The sequence below is a fragment of the Salvelinus fontinalis genome, chromosome 10 (assembly GCF_029448725.1).
Source record: "Salvelinus fontinalis isolate EN_2023a chromosome 10, ASM2944872v1, whole genome shotgun sequence".
In the NCBI taxonomy this organism is placed as follows: domain Eukaryota; kingdom Metazoa; phylum Chordata; class Actinopteri; order Salmoniformes; family Salmonidae; genus Salvelinus; species Salvelinus fontinalis.
In genome coordinates this window covers 31,016,818-31,036,561 of record NC_074674.1, presented here as the reverse complement: position 1 = coordinate 31,036,561, position 19,744 = coordinate 31,016,818, and the positions used below count along the sequence as shown (strand labels likewise).

The 19,744-nt window shown below is 47.7% G+C and overlaps 1 protein-coding gene across 3 annotated transcripts in view; it reads right to left on the bottom strand.

Moving 5' to 3' along the window:
• LOC129864005 (fibroblast growth factor 11-like) overlaps nt 1-15,961 on the bottom strand; it is a 102,839-nt gene extending 86,878 nt beyond the window's left edge. The window contains exon 1 of one of the 3 annotated variants that reach the window (XM_055936527.1): nt 14,426-15,961. In XM_055936527.1, coding sequence (XP_055792502.1) covers nt 14,426-14,618 — 193 coding nt within the window. In that variant the 5' untranslated portion in view covers nt 14,619-15,961. The remainder of the gene's footprint in view (nt 1-14,425) is intronic. The other 2 variants (XM_055936526.1, XM_055936525.1) reach the window with 2 other exon arrangements.
• Nucleotides 15,962-19,744: the final 3,783 nt, after the last annotated feature.

The following is a 19,744-nucleotide window of genomic DNA, read 5'->3' as shown; positions in this document are numbered from 1 at the left end:
CTTGGTCTAACTCAGATCACCATCCCCATATCCTCCATCCTCCCCTAGGCTGACTCAGATCACCATCCCCATATCCTCCCCTGGTCTAACTCAGATCACCATCCCCATATCCTCCATCCTCCCCTGGTCTAACTCAGATCACCATCCCCATATCCTCCCCTGGTCTAACTCAGATCACCATCCCCATATCCTCCCCTGGTCTAACTCAGATCACCATCCCCAAATCCTCCATCCTCCCCTGGTCTAACTCAGATCACCATCCCCATATCCTCCCCTGGTCTAACTCAGATCACCATCCCCATATTCTCCATCCTCCCCTAGTCTAACTCAGATCACCATCCCCATATCCTCCCCTGGTCTAACTCAGATCACCATCCCCATATCCTCCATCGTCCCCTGGTCTAACTCAGATCAACATCCCCATATCCTCCATCGTCCCCTGGTCTAACTCAGATCCCCATCCCCATATCCTCCATCCTCCCCTGGTCTAACTCAGATCACCATCCCCATATCCTCCATCCTCCCCTGGGCTAACTCAGATCACCATCCCCATATCCTCCATCCTCCCCTAGGCTGACTAAGATCACCATCCCCATATCCTCCATCGTCCCCTGGTCTAACTCAGTTCCCCATCCCCATATCCTCCATCCTCCCCTGGTCTAACTCAGATCCCCATCCCCATATCCTCCATCCTCCCCTGGTCTAACTCAGATCCCCATCCCCATATCCTCCATCCTCCCCTGGTCTAACTCAGATCACCATCCCCATATCCTTCATCCTCCCCTGGTCTAACTCAGATCACCATCCCCATATCCTCCCCTGGTCTAACTCAGATCCCCATCCCCATATCCTCCCCTGGTCTAACTCAGATCCCCATCCCCATATCCTCCCCTGGTCTAACTCAGATCCCCATCCCCATATCCTCCCCTGGTCTAACTCAGATCACCATCCCCATATCCTCCCCTGGTCTAACTCAGATCACCATCCCCATATCCTCCCCTGGTCTAACTCAGATCACCATCCCCATATCCTCCATCGTCCCCTGGTCTAACTCAGATCACCATCCCCATATCCTCCCCTGGTCTAACTCAGATCACCATCCCCATATCCTCCATCGTCCCCTGGTCTAACTCAGATCACCATCCCCATATCCTCCATCGTCCCCTGGTCTAACTCAGATCACCTTTCCCATATCCTCCATCCTCCCCTGGTCTAACTCAGATCCCCATCCCCATATCCTCCATCCTCCCCTGGTCTAACTCAGATCACCATCCCCATATCCTCCATCCTCCCCTGGGCTAACTCAGATCACCATCCCCATATCCTCCATCCTCCCCTAGGCTGACTCAGATCACCATCCCCATATCCTCCATCCTCCCCTGGGCTAACTCAGATCACCATCCCCATATCCTCCATCCTCCCCTGGGCTAACTCAGATCACCATCCCCATATCCTCCATCCTCCCCTAGGCTGACTCAGATCACCATCCCCATATCCTCCATCGTCCCCTGGTCTAACTCAGATCCCCATCCCCATATCCTCCATCCTCCCCTGGTCTAACTCAGATCCCCATCCCCATATCCTCCATCCTCCCCTGGTCTAACTCAGATCCCCATCCCCATATCCTCCATCCTCCCGTGGTCTAACTCAGATCCCCATCCCCATATCCTCCATCCTCCCCTGGTATAACTCAGATCACCATCCCCATATCCTCCCCTGGTCTAACTCAGATCACCATCCCCATATCCTCCCCTGGTCTAACTCAGATCACCATCCCCATATCCTCCCCTGGTCTAACTCAGATCACCATCCCCATATCCTCCATCGTCCCCTGGTCTAACTCAGATCACCATCCCCATATCCTCCATCGTCCCCTGGTCTAACTCAGATCCCCATCCCCATATCCTCCCCTGGTCTAACTCAGATCACCATCCCCATATCCTCCATCGTCCCCTGGTCTAACTCAGATCACCATCCCCATATCCTCCCCTGGTCTAACTCAGATCACCATCCCCATATCCTCCATCGTCCCCTGGTCTAACTCAGATCACCATCCCCATATCCTCCATCGTCCCCTGGTCTAACTCAGATCACCATCCCCATATCCTCCATCCTCCCCTGGTCTAACTCAGATCCCCATCCCCATATCCTCCATCCTCCCCTGGTCTAACTCAGATCACCATCCCCATATCCTCCATCCTCCCCTAGGCTGACTCAGATCCCCATCCCCATATCCTCCATCCTCCCCTGGTCTAACTCAGATCCCCATCCCCATATCCTCCCCTGGTCTAACTCAGATCACCATCCCCATATCCTCCATCGTCCCATGGTCTAACTCAGATCACCATCCCCATATCCTCCATCCTCCCCTAGGCTGACTCAGATCCCCATCCCCATATCCTCCATCCTCCCCTGGTCTAACTCAGATCCCCATCCCCATATCCTCCATCGTCCCCTGGTCTAACTCAGATCACCATCCCCATATCCTCCATCGTCCCATGGTCTAACTCAGATCACCATCCCCATATCCTCCATCGTCCCCTGGTCTAACTCAGATCACCATCCCCATATCCTCCATCCTCCCCTGGTCTAACTCAGATCACCATCCCCATATCCTCCCCTGGTCTAACTCAGATCCCCATCCCCATATCCTCCCCTGATCTAACTCAGATTACCATCCCCATATCCTCCCCTGGTCTAACTCAGATCACCATCCCCATATCCTCCCCTGGTCTAACTCAGATCACCATCCCCATATCCTCCATCGTCCCCTGGTCTAACTCAGATCACCATCCCCATATCTTCCCCTGGTCTAACTCAGATCACCATCCCCATATCCTCCATCCTCCCCTGGTCTAACTCAGATCACCATCCCCATATCCTCCATCGTCCCCTGGTCTAACTCAGATCACCATCCCCATATCCTCCATCCTCCCCTGGTTTAACTCAGATCACCATCACCATATCCTCCATCATCCCCTGGTCTAACTCAGATCACCATCCCCATATCCTCCATCCTCCCCTGGTCTAACTCAGATCACCATCCCCATATCCTCCCCTGGTCTAACTCAGATCCCCATCCCCATATCCTCCATCCTCCCCTGGTCTAACTCAGATCACCATCCCCTATATCCTCCATCCTCCCCTAGGCTGACTCAGAGCACCATCCCCATATCCTCCCCTGGTCTAACTCAGATCACCATCCCCATATCCTCCATCCTCCCCTGGTCTAACTCAGATCACCATCCCCATATCCTCCCCTGGTCTAACTCAGATCACCATCCCCATATCCTCCATCATCCCCTGGTCTAACTCAGATCACCATCCCCATATCCTCCCCTGGTCTAACTCAGATCACCATCCCCATATCCTCCATCCTCCCCTGGTCTAACTCAGATCACCATCCCCATATCCTCCATCCTCCCCTGGTCTAACTCAGATCACCATCCCCATATCCTCCATCCTCCCCTGGGCTAACTCAGATCACCATCCCCATATCCTCCATCCTCCCCTAGGCTGACTCAGATCACCATCCCCATATCCTCCATCATCCCCTGGTCTAACTCAGATCCCCATCCCCATATCCTCCATCCTCCCCTGGTCTAACTCAGATCCCCATCCCCATATCCTCCATCCTCCCCTGGTCTAACTCAGATCCCCATCCCCATATCCTCCATCCTCCCCTGGTCTAACTCAGATCACCATCCCCATATCCTCCATCCTCCCCTGGTCTAACTCAGATCACCATCCCCATATTCTCCCCTGGTCTAACTCAGATCCCCATCCCCATATCCTCAACTGGTCTAACTCAGATCCCCATCCCCATATCCTCCCCTGGTCTAACTCAGATCACCATCCCCATATCCTCCATCGTCCCCTGGTCTAACTCAGATCACCATCCCCATATCCTCCCCTGGTCTAACTCAGATCACCATCCCCATATCCTCCATCCTCCCCTGGTCTAACTCAGATCACCATCCCCATATCCTCCATCGTCCCCTGGTCTAACTCAGATCACCATCACCATATCCTCCATCATCCCCTGGTCTAACTCAGATCCCCATCCCCAAATCCTCCATCCTCCCCTGGTCTAACTCAGATCCCCATCCCCATATCCTCCATCCTCCCCTGGTCTAACTCAGATCCCCATCCCCATATCCTCCATCCTCCCCTGGTCTAACTCAGATCACCATCCCCATATCCTCCATCCTCCCTTGGTCTAACTCAGATCACCATCCCCATATCCTCCCCTGGTCTAACTCAGATCCCCATCCCCATATCCTCCCCTGGTCTAACTCAGATCCCCATCCCCATATCCTCCCCTGGTCTAACTCAGATCCCCATCCCCATATCCTCCCCTGGTCTAACTCAAATCACCATCCCCATATCCTCCCCTGGTCTAACTCAGATCACCATCCCCATATCCTCCCCTGGTCTAACTCAGATCACCATCCCCATATCCTCCATCCTCCCCTGGTCTAACTCAGATCACCATCCCCATATCCTCCCCTGGTCTAACTCAGATCACCATCCCCATATCCTCCATCGTCCCCTGGTCTAACTCAGATCACCATCCCCATATCCTCCATCCTCCCCTGGTCTAACTCAGATCACCATCCCCATATCCTCCCCTGGTCTAACTCTTATCCCCATCCCCATATCCTCCATCCTCCCCTGGTCTAACTCAGATCACCATCCCCATATCCTCCCCTGGTCTAACTCAGATCACCATCCCCATATCCTCCATCGTCCCCTGGTCTAACTCAGATCACCATCCCCATATCCTCCCCTGGTCTAACTCAGATCACCATCCCCATATCCTCCATCGTCCCCTGGTCTAACTCAGATCACCATCCCCATATCCTCCATCGTCCCCTGGTCTAACTCAGATCACCATCCCCATATCCTCCATCGTCCCCTGGTCTAACTCAGATCACCATCCCCATATCCTCCATCCTCCCCTGGTCTAACTCAGATCACCATCCCCATATCCTCCATCCTCCCCTGGTCTAACTCAGATCACCATCCCCATATCCTCCCCTGGTCTAACTCAGATCCCCATCCCCATATCCTCCATCCTCCCCTGGTCTAACTCAGATCACCATCCCCATATCCTCCCCTGGTCTAACTCAGATCCCCATCCCCATATCCTCCTCTGGTCTAACTCAGATCACCATCCCCATATCCTCCCCTGGTCTAACTCAGATCACCATCCCCATATCCTCCCCTGGTCTAACTCAGATCACCATCCCCATATCCTCCATCGTCCCCTGGTCTAACTCAGATCACCATCCCCATATCCTCCCCTGGTCTAACTCAGATCACCATCCCCATATCCTCCCCTGGTCTAACTCAGATCACCATCCCCATATCCTCCATCGTCCCCTGGTCTAACTCAGATCACCATCCCCATATCCTCCATCATCCCCTGGTCTAACTCAGATCACCATCCCCATATCCTCCATCCTCCCCTGGTCTAACTCAGATCCCCATCCCCATATCCTCCATCATCCCCTGGTCTAACTCAGATCCCCATCCCCATATCCTCCATCCTCCCCTGGTCTAACTCAGATCACCATCCCCATATCCTCCATCCTCCCCTGGTCTAACTCAGATCACCATCCCCATATCCTCCCCTGGTCTAACTCAGATCCCCATCCCCATATCCTCCATCCTCCCCTGGTCTAACTCAGATCACCATCCCCATATCCTCCTCTGGTCTAACTCAGATCACCATCCCCATATCCTCCATCGTCCCCTGGTCTAACTCAGATCACCATCCCCATATCCTCCATCCTCCCCTGGTCTAACTCAGATCACCATCCCCATATCCTCCATCGTCCCCTGGTCTAACTCAGATCACCATCCCCATATCCTCCATCCTCCCCTGGTCTAACTCAGATCCCCATCCCCATATCCTCCATTCTCCCCTGGTCTAACTCAGATCACCATCCCCATATCCTCCATCCTCCCCTGGGCTAACTCAGATCACCATCCCCATATCCTCCATCCTCCCCTAGGCTGACTCAGATCACCATCCCCATATCCTCCATCCTCCCCTGGTCTAACTCAGATCACCATCCCCATATCCTCCATCCTCCCCTGGGCTAACTCAGATCACCATCCCCATATCCTCCATCCTCCCCTGGTCTAACTCAGATCACCATCCCCATATCCTCCATCCTCCCCTGGTCTAACTCAGATCCCCATCCCCATATCCTCCATCCTCCCCTGGTCTAACTCAGATCACCATCCCCATATCCTCCCCTGGTCTAACTCAGATCCCCATCCCCATATCCTCCCCTGGTCTAACTCAGATCCCCATCCCCATATCCTCCCCTGGTCTAACTCAGATCACCATCCCCATATCCTCCCCTGGTCTAACTCAGATCACCATCCCCATATCCTCCCCTGGTCTAACTCAGATCACCATCCCCATATCCTCTATCGTCCCCTGGTCTAACTCAGATCACCATCCCCATATCCTCCCCTGGTCTAACTCAGATCACCATCCCCATATCCTCCATCCTCCCCTGGTCTAACTCAGATCACCATCCCCATATCCTCCATCGTCCCCTGGTCTAACTCAGATCACCATCCCCATATCCTCCATCCTCCCCTGGTCTAACTCAGATCACCATCCCCATATCCTCCCCTGGTCTAACTCAGATCCCCATCCCCATATCCTCCATCCTCCCCTGGTCTAACTCAGATCACCATCCCCATATCCTCCCCCTGTCTAACTCAGATCACCATCCCCATATCCTCCCCTGGTCTAACTCAGATCACCATCCCCATATCCTCCATCCTCCCCTGGTCTAACTCAGATCACCATCCCCATATCCTCCCCTGGTCTAACTCAGATCACCATCCCCATATTCTCCATCCTCCCCTGGTCTAACTCAGATCACCATCCCCAAATCCTCCATCCTCCCCCTAGTCTAACTCAGTCTCTTCTTTGCTCTGTATCTGTACTGACATTTTTATTTCCTCTGTTTATCTCTCTCTCTCTGTGTCTTCCTCCCTCATTCTCCCTCTCTCTCTCTCTCTCTCTCTCTCTCTCTCTCTCTCTATCTCTCTCTCTCTCTCTGTATTCCTCCCTCCTCTCTCTCTCTCTCTCTCTCTCTGACCCCTGTCGCAGGGCTACCTAACACTGCACAGTGTGATCAGATGTTGTCTAGTAAGCAACTTTAGGGCCCTGATCTCTTGTGGTCAGCTTAATGCTATAATCATCTGGATCTCACCTCATGACCTGGTCTCCTGCTCACCGATAGGGGCCCAGATTTGTGACCCAAAGAACTTTTCCCGAGTGCAGCCGATTGGCCCTACTGATGCCTGCTCATACCCTACCACCTCTGCACTAGAAGACGTCTGGGACTATACTACACTTCCTGTCTGTGTGACTGTCATTAAATGTTAACTGCAGATCAAACATTTCTCTTTAGCTTCGGTTCAATATACTGTCTCATTCTTATCTTGCCCAGGTGTCATTTGGCCGGGTTGTAGGTGTGTGTTGACGTGCATATTCATGCGTGTGTGAATGCGTGTGTGTGTGTGTATTTTGTGTGTGTGTGTGTGTGTGTGTGTGTGTGTGTGTGTGTGTGTGTGTGTGTGTGTGTGTGTGTGTGTGTGTGTGTGTGTGTGTGTGTGTGTGTGTGTGTGTGTGTGTGTGTGTGTGTGTGTGTGTGTGTGTGTGTGTGTGTGTGTGTGTCTGTGTGTGTGTGAGAGAGAGAGTGCACGTGCATGTATGTGTGTGTGTAGGTGTGAGTGAGAGAGAGAATGTTAGAGGGTGTGTGTGAGGGGAGAAGGGGGTCACTGGTCGATATCCCACCCTTCCCAGGTCGAATTCCTCCTTGGACAAACTAAGAGGGTGATTATTGATTAATCAGTATAAATTAGTGAGCTGGATCGATTGGAGAAGGGACAATCGCTGCAGATCACTGACAGTGGGAGCGAGCTTTCATCGCTTTCATCTAGTGGGCCGGCAGCGGCCATCTTAAAAGCGACCAGGACAGGAAGAGGTGTAGGCAAGGTGGGAACAGAGGCTGATGCTGCATTCTGCAACTATCACACATGGTTGATGGTAACATGACATCCCTAGGACTAGACACCTACCACCATTATAGGACATTTGTATACTGAAAATATTTGTTTTCATGACCCTAGTAAATATAACTGCTTATGTGATTATAAAAGTATTACCATGAAGATACTGATGGCTTGATAGCAGAATAAACGAACATGCATTTAAAATGGTGGAAGTGACGAACGATCACTTATACAACACTCTCCTCACACCCCCAAAATGAAAGACACAAACACTAAACAAAGTGTGTACCTTAAACTGAACCCAACTATGAGACATTTAGTGGCCTGAAGCTGTGTTACGCAAATACTCAGAAATATGTGAGCTCTGATCATCAGAGCTTTCCTGTTGTTTTTCACTGTTGTTTTGTCACTCACAGTTGCAACATCAATGGACATTAACATAACAAAGCTTTGAGGCATGGCAGTGCACCCTGTAGCTACTGAAGGAATAGGCATACAGCACTGTGCTATTTCAGGCTCATGGAGAGGTTGTTGTCATCCATTACTCAGGGGCTTTCACACTCTGGCACACAGAGACATAAACACACACATAAACTCATACAAATACATATGGTAGGAAAGCACTCACTCACACACACGCATACACACACATGTACATATACAGTACACTGAGTGAACAAAACATTAAGAACACTGAAAGAGAACACTCTTTCCATGACAAACACAGACCAGGTGAATGTTATGATCCCTTACTGAAGTCACCTCTTAATTCCACTTCAATCAGTGTAGATGAAGGGGAGGAGACAGATTGAATCATTATTTTTGAGCCTTGAGACAATTGAGACATGGATTGTGTATGTGTGCCATTCAGAGGGTGTATGAGCAAGACAAAATATTGAAGTGCCTTTGAATGGGGTATGGTAGTACTGTAGGTTCAAGGCCCATCGGTTTGTGTCAAGAACTGCAACGCTGCTGTGTTTTCTCGATCCACAATAGTTTCTCATGTGTATAAAGAAAGGACATCCAGACAACTTGACACTACTGTGGGAAGCAACATGGCCCAGCATCCCTGTGGAACGCTTTTGAGACCTTGTAGAGTCCATGCCCCGACAAACTGAGGCTGTTCTGTGGGCAAAAGTGGGGGGTGGTGCAACTCACTATTAGGACGTTGAATGTTTTGTATACTCAGTATATACACAGACGTGTGCACACATACACACACACACACACACACACACACACACACACACACACACACACACACACACACACACACACACACACACACACACACACACACACACACACACACACACACACACACACACACACACACACACAAGCAGTCTTCAACACACTTGTATGTCAATTCTGATCTACAAACAATCACCAAGACACACATAAAATGCATGTCACGTATAATAACTTATAGCTGACACAACAGATGAGATGCCATAGCAAAATCAATGTCTCTGATAACGCAACACCAATGGCCACAGGAAGTAACAAGGATTACATAGAGCTTTCTATTGTAATCCATGTCTGACATTTCCTAACTGTGCCCCAAAGCACCCACCTGTTGACTCTGAGACACCATACAGCAACATCTGGTAGACAGCATTATCACGTAGGAGACATTATAGTCTTGGTAGAAAATGTATGATTCTCCAAACAGGGATTATATAGAGAAGACTAAAATAGGAATTACACTACAGGTTATATTTTCAATATGGCGGCTGCTATTATCCTTTACATTCACCTCTTCACTATCCAGAAGCACAGAAGAATTCACAGAAACCAGACATTTTAAAGGCCACCAAATGGATATTGAAAAGAACAATGTTGTTAACATTGGATTTTTTGCCAGTGTCAAGGTTACGTAGATTAGAACACAGGTTAGATTGGTCTCAATCTGAAATGCATTAATCATCTCTGGAGTGTGGGAGGAAAGGGTTGAAGGATCTTCAACCTAATTGAATATTAACAGTAGGTGTAGATACAGTGCACATTACCAACACACCTGGAATATACACAAAACACACGCACACACACACACACAGTAATAAGTGGCTCTAATTACCTCCCCAAAGACAGGTCTAAAAGGTGCAAAGAACTCAGAATAGTGTATGCATGTGGGATGTGTGCTTTCTCTATGTTGTCTACTACAACATGTGGTCATGGTAGTAGCAGCTGTGTACTACCCAGGATGGGAACTCTAATGCTGTGCCTATGGGAATCCAGCAGCTGTGTACTACCCAGGATGGGAACTCTAATGCTGTGTCTATGGGAATCCAGCAGCTGTGTACTACCCAGGATGGGAACTCTAATGCTGTGTCTATGGAAACCCAGCAGCTGTGTACTACCCAGGAAGGGAACTCTAATGCTGTGCCTATGGGAATCCAGCAGCTGTGTACTACCCAGGATGAGAACTCTAATGCTGTGTCTATGGGAACCCAGCAGCTGTGTACTACCCAGGATGAGAACTCTAATGCTGTGTCTATGGAATCCAGCAGCTGTATACTACCCAGGATGGGAACTCTAATGCTGTGTCTATGGAAACCAAGCAGCTGTGTACTACCCAGGATGGGAACTCTAATGCTGTGTCTATGGGAATCCAGCAGCTGTGTACTACCCAGGATGAGAACTCTAATGCTGTGTCTATGGGAACCCAGCAGCTGTGTACTACCCAGGATGGGAACTCTAATGCTGTGTCTATGGAAACCCAGCAGCTGTGTACTACCCAGGATGGGAACTCTAATGATGTGTCTATGGGAATCCAGCAGCTGTATACTACCCAGGATGAGAACTCTAATGCTGTGTCTATGGAAACCCAGCAGCTGTATACTACCCAGGATGAGAACTCTAATGCTGTGTCTATGGGAACCCAGCAGCTGTGTACTACCCAGGATGGGAACTCTAATGCTGTGTCTATGGAAACCCAGCAGCTGTATACTACCCAGGATGGGAACTCTAATGCTGTGTCTATGGAAACCCAGCAGCTGTGTACTACCCAGGATGGGAACTCTAATGATGTGTCTATGGGAAACCAGCAGCTGTATACTACCCAGGATGGGAACTCTAATGCTGTGTCTATGGAAACCCAGCAGCTGTGTACTACCCAGGATGAGAACTCTAATGCTGTGTCTATGGGAACCCAGCAGCTGTATACTACCCAGGATGGGAACTCTAATGCTGTGTCTATGGGAATCCAGCAGCTGTGTACTACCCAGGATGAGAACTCTAATGCTGTGTCTATGGAAACCCAGCAGCTGTATACTACCCAGGATGAGAACTCTAATGCTGTGTCTATGGAAACCCAGCAGCTGTGTACTACCCAGGATGGGAACTCTAATGCTGTGTCTATGGAAACCCAGCAGCTGTGTACTACCCAGGATGGGAACTCTAATGCTGTGTCTATGGAAACCCAGCAGCTGTGTACTACCCAGGATGGGAACTCTAATGCTGTGTCTATGGAAACCCAGCAGCTGTATACTACCCAGGATGGGAACTCTAATGCTGTGTCTATGGAAACCCAGCAGCTGTGTACTACCCAGGATGAGAACTCTAATGCTGTGTCTATGGGAATCCAGCAGCTGTGTACTACCCAGGATGAGAACTCTAATGCTGTGTCTATGGAAACCCAGCAGCTGTGTACTACCCAGGATGAGAACTCTAATGCTGTGTCTATGGAAACCAAGCAGCTGTGTACTACCCAGGATGGGAACTCTAATGCTGTGTCTATGGAAACCCAGCAGCTGTGTACTACCCAGGATGAGAACTCTAATGCTGTGTCTATGGGAACCCAGCAGCTGTGTACTAGCCAGGATGGGAACTCTAATGCTGTGTCTATGGGAACCCAGCAGCTGCGTACTACCCAGGATGGGAACTCTAATGCTGTGTCTATGGAAACCCAGCAGCTGTATACTACCCAGGATAGGAACTCTAATGCTGTGTCTATGGAATCCAGCAGCTGTGTACTACCCAGGATGGGAACTCTAATGCTGTGTCTATGGAAACCCAGCAGCTGTGTACTACCCAGGATGGGAACTCTAATGATGTGTCTATGGGAATCCAGCAGCTGTATACTACCCAGGATGAGAACTCTAATGCTGTGTCTATGGAAACCCAGCAGCTGTATACTACCCAGGATGAGAACTCTAATGCTGTGTCTATGGGAACCCAGCAGCTCTATACTACCCAGGATGAGAACTCTAATGCTGTGTCTATGGAAACCCAGCAGCTGTGTACTACCCAGGATGGGAACTCTAATGCTGTGTCTATGGAAACCCAGCAGCTGTATACTACCCAGGATGGGAACTCTAATGCTGTGTCTATGGAAACCCAGCAGCTGTGTACTACCCAGGATGGGAACTCTAATGATGTGTCTATGGGAACCCAGCAGCTGTATACTACCCAGGATGGGAACTCTAATGCTGTGTCTATGGAAACCCAGCAGCTGTGTACTACCCAGGATGAGAACTCTAATGCTGTGTCTATGGGAACCCAGCAGCTGTATACTACCCAGGATGGGAACTCTAATGCTGTGTCTATGGGAATCCAGCAGCTGTATACTACCCAGGATGAGAACTCTAATGCTGTGTCTATGGAAACCCAGCAGCTGTGTACTACCCAGGATGAGAACTCTAATGCTGTGTCTATGGAAACCCAGCAGCTGTATACTACCCAGGATGAGAACTCTAATGCTGTGTCTATGGAAACCCAGCAGCTGTGTACTACCCAGGATGGGAACTCTAATGCTGTGTCTATGGAAACCCAGCAGCTGTGTACTACCCAGGATGGGAACTCTAATGCTGTGTCTATGGGAACCCAGCAGCTGTGTACTACCCAGGATGGGAACTCTAATGCTGTGTCTATGGAAACCCAGCAGCTGTATACTACCCAGGATGGGAACTCTAATGCTGTGTCTGTGGAATCCAGCAGCTGTGTACTACCCAGGATGGGAACTCTAATGCTGTGTCTATGGGAACCCAGCAGCTGTGTACTACCCAGGATGGGAACTCTAATGCTGTGTCTATGGGAACCCAGCAGCTGTATACTACCCAGGATGGGAACTCTAATGCTGTGTCTATGGAAACCCAGCAGCTGTATACTACCCAGGATGGGAACTCTAATGCTGTGTCTATGGGAACCCAGCAGCTGTGTACTACCCAGGATGGGAACTCTAATGCTGTGTCTATGGAAACCCAGCAGCTGTGTACTACCCAGGATGGGAACTCTAATGATGTGTCTATGGGAATCCAGCAGCTGTATACTACCCAGGATGAGAACTCTAATGCTGTGTCTATGGAAACCCAGCAGCTGTATACTACCCAGGATGAGAACTCTAATGCTGTGTCTATGGGAACCCAGCAGCTGTATACTACCCAGGATGAGAACTCTAATGCTGTGTCTATGGAAACCCAGCAGCTGTGTACTACCCACGATGGGAACTCTAATGCTGTGTCTATGGAAACCCAGCAGCTGTATACTACCCAGGATGGGAACTCTAATGCTGTGTCTATGGAAACCCAGCAGCTGTGTACTACCCAGGATGGGAACTCTAATGATGTGTCTATGGGAACCCAGCAGCTGTATACTACCCAGGATGGGAACTCTAATGCTGTGTCTATGGAAACCCAGCAGCTGTGTACTACCCAGGATGGGAACTCTAATGCTGTGTCTATGGGAATCCAGCAGCTGTGTACTACCCAGGATGGGAACTCTAATGCTGTGTCTATGGAAACCCAGCAGCTGTGTACTACCCAGGATGAGAACTCTAATGCTGTGTCTATGGAAACCCAGCAGCTGTATACTACCCAGGATGAGAACTCTAATGCTGTGTCTATGGAAACCCAGCAGCTGTATACTACCCAGGATGAGAACTCTAATGCTGTGTCTATGGGAACCCAGCAGCTGTATACTACCCAGGATGGGAACTCTAATGCTGTGTCTATGGAAACCCAGCAGCTGTATACTACCCAGGATGGGAACTCTAATGCTGTGTCTATGGAAACCCAGCAGCTGTATACTACCCAGGATGAGAACTCTAAGGCTTAGAGGAAGGCTGATTGCAGTGTGAGGGGAGAGTCCTTCTAACTACTCCTCATTAAGCTCTGTTGACTCTCTATGCATCCTCCCTCTCTAGGACTAGGGAATACATAATACAACGAGGGGCTCAGAATATGGCACTCCTTTTTATTCTGACATGAACTGATCCAAACAAACAAATTCTATATTCTCGCATATATTCTCATTCTCAAATCAATCATTCATTAACATTCTGCCAATTAATTCCAACAGGAACATCCTCAAATGTTACATTATATTTATTATGAATAAAAAATACATTTAAAAAAGGAGGAGAGAGATGACTCACCCGGTCTCTTTTCGTTTCGACCTTTTCGACCCCCACATAGCCGCACTTTAGAGATAAGAACTAGTATCTGTTTCTGGCACAGAGACTTGTTGCTCTTGGGACAAGGCTTCCTCTTGTTGGCTACTGGTCTGTTTTGTCCGTCGTCCTTGACCGCCCGTTTCTGTCTGATGAGAGAGCTGGCGAGAGCTGCCATCTTCCCCCCCCCCTCTCACCTTTGGGAGGGGGGTGTCTTCCTACCCAACAGCCCCTCTTCTGGCGGAGCTGTCTGTGTCTTCAAGCAACAGAAAATGGTCGGAAAGTCCAGAGAGAGCCCCAGAGAGGGGAGAGGGGTTTTACGCAGGGTTAAAGAGAGAGGGTTTAGGTTAAGAGCCCCCTGGAAAAGGGAAGAGCAGGGGACGGTGAGAGTTCAAGTGCAGTCACACATCCAAAGCGGACCCTCCAGTGTGACGAGAAATAAATGCACCTACACTAAAAAACAGTGAACAACAGAGACCACTAAGGTCACATCTTCAGTAAAAAAGAAAGATGGGTGAGTGAGGTTAGAATGTCTCTGCTTGATAAAAATAAAACATGTAAAGATATCGACATTTCCTACATTTCTAACCTCCCTCCCCACTCATCTTGTCCCTCACAACCAAATCACCAGCGACAACGAAGTTCAAAATATAGCAAAATCACTAGCCTATCCTATAAGTAAACAATCCCCCAAAAAGAGACGGAGCTCTTTTCTCTGTCATATTAAAATCACACTTCTTCCAGTGATGAGTGAAATCATTTTGAAGCTCAAACAGCATATAAATTCAAGAGGAAATGAACAGGCAGTCAACATATAGTCTCTGGATGCCCAACTTTGCCTGCCGTGGAAATGCAAGCGTCAGGAATAATGAGCGGAGAAACGGAGCGGTAATCCAGTAGACTTAGATCCAGAGGCAGCACAGCAGGCGGGACGGTGACGGACTCCCAAGAATGAATCCGGGAACGGAACAGAGGGATGGACAGAGAGAGATTTATCTTCCTCCTCTTCTGGCATTCTCTCTCTCCACACAGCCCTCAACTAACCCCCGGCCGCCCCCCACGGGTGAGTGTGAGAGTGTGAGAGTGGTCTGTGAATTCCAGCAGCAACCATCAGCAGAGGTGACATTCATGAGAGAGAGAGAGAGAGAGAGAGAGAGAGAGAGAGAGAGAGAGAGAGAGAGAGAGAGAGAGAGAGAGAGAGAGAGAGAGAGAGAGAGAGAGAGAGAGAGAGAGAGAAAGAGAGAGAGAAAAAGAGAGAGAGAGTGGGAGGGAGGGGAGGGAGGGAGGGGAGGGAGAGAGAGGCTGTGATGGGAGAGAATGAGATCGACTGGGAAAGGGAAGATGAAGAAGAGAGAAAGAGAGAAGCAGAGAGAGGCTGAGGAGAGAAAGTGAGAAGCAGAGAGAGGCTGAGGAGAGATAAACAGAGAAACAGAGAGAAGCTGAGGAGAGAAACCGTGCAGCCACCTCTCTCCTCAGTTAACGTTCTAAGACGAGCTACAATGTCTTTGTCGCGCTCACGCCCCATCCATCTGACTGTCCTTCAGAGGCGGAGAAGGGGGTGAGAGAGAGAGAGAGAGAGAGAGAGAGAGAGAGAGAGAGAGAGAGAGAGAGAGAGAGAGAGGTGGAGAAATAGAGTGAGTGAGAGAGAGAGAGAGAGAGAGAGAGAGAGAGAGAGAGAGAGAGAGAGAGCGAGAGAGAGAGAGAGGTGGAGAAATAGAGTGAGTGAGAGAGAGAGAGAGAGAGAGAGAGAGAGAGAGAGAGAGGAAGAGAGAGTTTGTGTGTATTTGTCTGTATGGAGGAAAAAGAGTGCTTCAGGTGCATGTGCTGTCACCTCGGGTGGAGCATCCTCGCCATGCGCTGTGAGTCACACACACGTGCGTTCACGCGTACACACAAACAGACCTTTGGGACTGTAGAGCGTTCACTTATCTCTATGTGAGGAGAGTGTGTCGTATAAGTAGGGGAACATCTCTGCATACGGTATGTGCTTCTGTTTGGTGTGTATGCGCTAACTGTCATTCACCATCTTCCTTACACCATGTCACACTGACTCTCTCTCTCTCTGGAGACTCTGTCTCTCCCACATCTCTCCCCCACCCTCTTTCCTTCTCCATTCTCTGACAACTCTCTCTCTTTCTCTCTCTCTCCCTCTCCCTCTGTCTCATACTCTTCTCTTTTTCTCTCTTTTGCCCTCAATTCAGTTCAATTTTTTCAATTTAAGAGCTTTATTGGAATGGGAAATATATGTTAACATTGCCAAAGCAAGTGAAATAAACAATAAAAATGAACAGTAAACATTACACTCACAAAAGTTCCAAAATAATGTCATATTATGTGCAAATAGTTAAAGTACAAAATAAAAAATAAATTAACAAAAATGGGTTGTATTTTAAATGGTGTTTGATCTTCACTGGTTGCCCATTTCTTGTGGCAACAGGTCACACATCTTCTTGCTGTGATGTCACACTGGTGTATTTCACCCAATAGATACGGGAGTTTATCAAAATTGTATTTGTTTTCAATTTTTTTGTGGGTCTGTGTAATCTGAGGGAAATATGTGTCTCTAATATGGTCATACATTTCACAGGAGGTTAGGCAACTCAGTTTCTACCTCATTCTATGGGCAGTGTGCACATAACCTGTATTCTCTTGAGAGCCAGGTCTGCCTTTGGCAGCCTTTCTCATTAGTAAGTTTATGCTCACTGAGTCTGTACATAGTCAAAGATTTCCTTCATTTTGGGTCAGTCACAGTGGTCAGGTATTCTCCTACTTGTACTCTCTGTTTAGGGTCAAATAGCATTATAGTTTGCTCTGTTTTTTTGTAAATTCTTTCCAATGTGACAAGTATATATATATTTTTTATTGTTATTGTTATTGTTTTTATTGTTATTATTGTTTCTCATGTGTTGCTGTCCTGGGGCTCTGTGGTGTCTGTTTGTGTTTGTGAACAGAGCCCCAGGACTATCTTGCTTTGGGAGCTTTTCTCCAGGTTCATTTGTCGGCTTTGTTATGGAAGGTTTGGGAATCATTTTAGGTGGTTGTAGAACAATGGGTTCTATAATTGATTCAAGTATTGTTAGCCAGATCCTAATTGGTATGTTGAATTTGATGTTCCTTTAGATGGCACAGAAGGCCCTTCTTACCTTGTTTCTTAGATTGTTCACAGCTGTGTGGAAGTTACCTGTGGTGCTGATGTTTAGGCCGAGGTATATATAGCTTTTTGTGTGCTCTCGGACAACGATATCTAGATGGAATTTGTATTCGTGGTCCTGGCAACTGGACCTTTTTTGGAACACCATTATTTTTGTCATACTGAGATTTACTATCAGGGCCCAGGTCTGACAGAATCTGTGCAGAAGATCTAGGTGCTGCTATAGGCCGACCTTGGTTCGGGGACAGAAGCACCAAATCATCAGCAAACAGTAGACATTTGACTTCAGATTCTAGTAGGGTGAGGACGGGTGCAGCAGACTGTTTTAGTGCCCTCGCCAATTCGTTGATATATATATGTTAAAGAGGATGGGGCTTAAGTTGCATCCCTGTCTCACCCCCTGGCCCTGTGGAAAGAAATGTGTGTGGTTTTTGCCAATTTTAACTGCACACTTTGTTGTTTTTGTACATGGATTTTATAATGTCGTATGTTTTTCCCCCAACACCACTTTCCATCAATTTGTATAGCAGACCCTCATGCCAAATTGAGTCAAAAGCTTTTTTGAAATCAACAAAGCAAGAGAACACTTTGCCTTTGTTTTGGTTTGATTGTTTGTCAATTAGAGTGTGCAGGATGAATATGTGGTCTGTCATATGGTAATTTGGTAAAAAGCAAATTTGACATTTGCTCAGTACATTGCTTTCACTGAGGAAATGTAGGTGTCTGCTGTTTATGATAATGAAGAGGATTTTACCAAAGTTGCTGTTGACGCATATCCCCCAGTAGTTATTGGGGTCAAATTTGTCTCCACTTTTGTGGATTGGGGTGATCAGTCCTTGGTTCCAAATATTGAGGAAGATGCCAGAGGTGAGAATGATGTTAAAGAGTTTAAGTATAGCTAATTGGAATTTGTGGTCTGTATATTTGATCATTTCATTTAGGATATCATTAACCCCAAAGGTATTTTTGGGATGGAGGGTTTGTATTTTGTCCTGCAGTTCATTCAATGTTATCTTCTTGGAACTATAGGGGGTGCTGTTCCGCATTAGCATATTTGTGTCTCCAAATTAAACTGCCTCGTGCTAAATTCTTGATCGTACAATATGCATATTATTGTTATTATTGGATAGAAAACACCTTCTAGTTTCTATAGAAGTTGAAATTTTGTCTCTGAGTGGTACAGAACAATTTCTACAGCACTTTTCATGACAGGGTTCAGATTTCAAATTTTTTTACCTCTGATCTGGGGTCTGTTTTTAAGGCGACAGTGAATGCTATGAAGAAACCGACACTGCCTACGTCTTCCTCTGGGTGTCTGTACGTCATCACGCTTTCAATGGAATCGATGGGATATTCTCAGCCATTATAAAAGACCAAAATGTATAGAGACCGCCCTTTCTCGTCGTGCGCCTGAAGCGTGAAGGGCATCGGACCTGCCTCGTTCCAAATCGTTTTCTAACCAGCAATATTTCTCCGGTCATGTTTTTACTCGTTTTAGGTGTTAAAAACATCATAATGTAGTTAATTTGAACCGTTTTATAGCAATTTATATCCGTTTAGTGCGATTTTGAGGAATTTATTTGTTGTGCACTCTGAAACTTTGGACACGTTTTGGGGTGTCGGTCGTTGGTGGTGGACATTTCGAAGGACAGAGGACATCTATCGACCAAAAGACGTTTATAACATAGAAAGGATACATTGCCCAAGAATCTGATGGAAGAACAGCTCAAAGTAAGCAATATTTAATATGATAAATCGTGTTTCTGTCGAAATATTTTAAACGCATATTTCGCCATTTTGTTTGGTATAGCTTCACTTGGCGAACCCTGTATTGAAAAGTAAGGATAATTTTAAAAATGTAAATCAGCGGTTGCATTAAGAACTAATTTGTCTTTCGATTCCTGTAAACCCTGTATTTTTTAGTCAAGTATATGATTAGCTATTAATTAAACCAGATCACTCTGAAAGATGGCGACCGACATTTTCAGGCTTGTTTTGCTACTATTTTCATTGTGTAACCACGGTTTTGTATGGCTAAATATGCACCTTTTCGAACAAACTGTATATGTATATTGTAAAATGATGTTACAGGAGTGTCATCGGAAGAATTCTGAGAAGGTTAGTGAAAAAATTAATATCTTTTGGCGATGTTG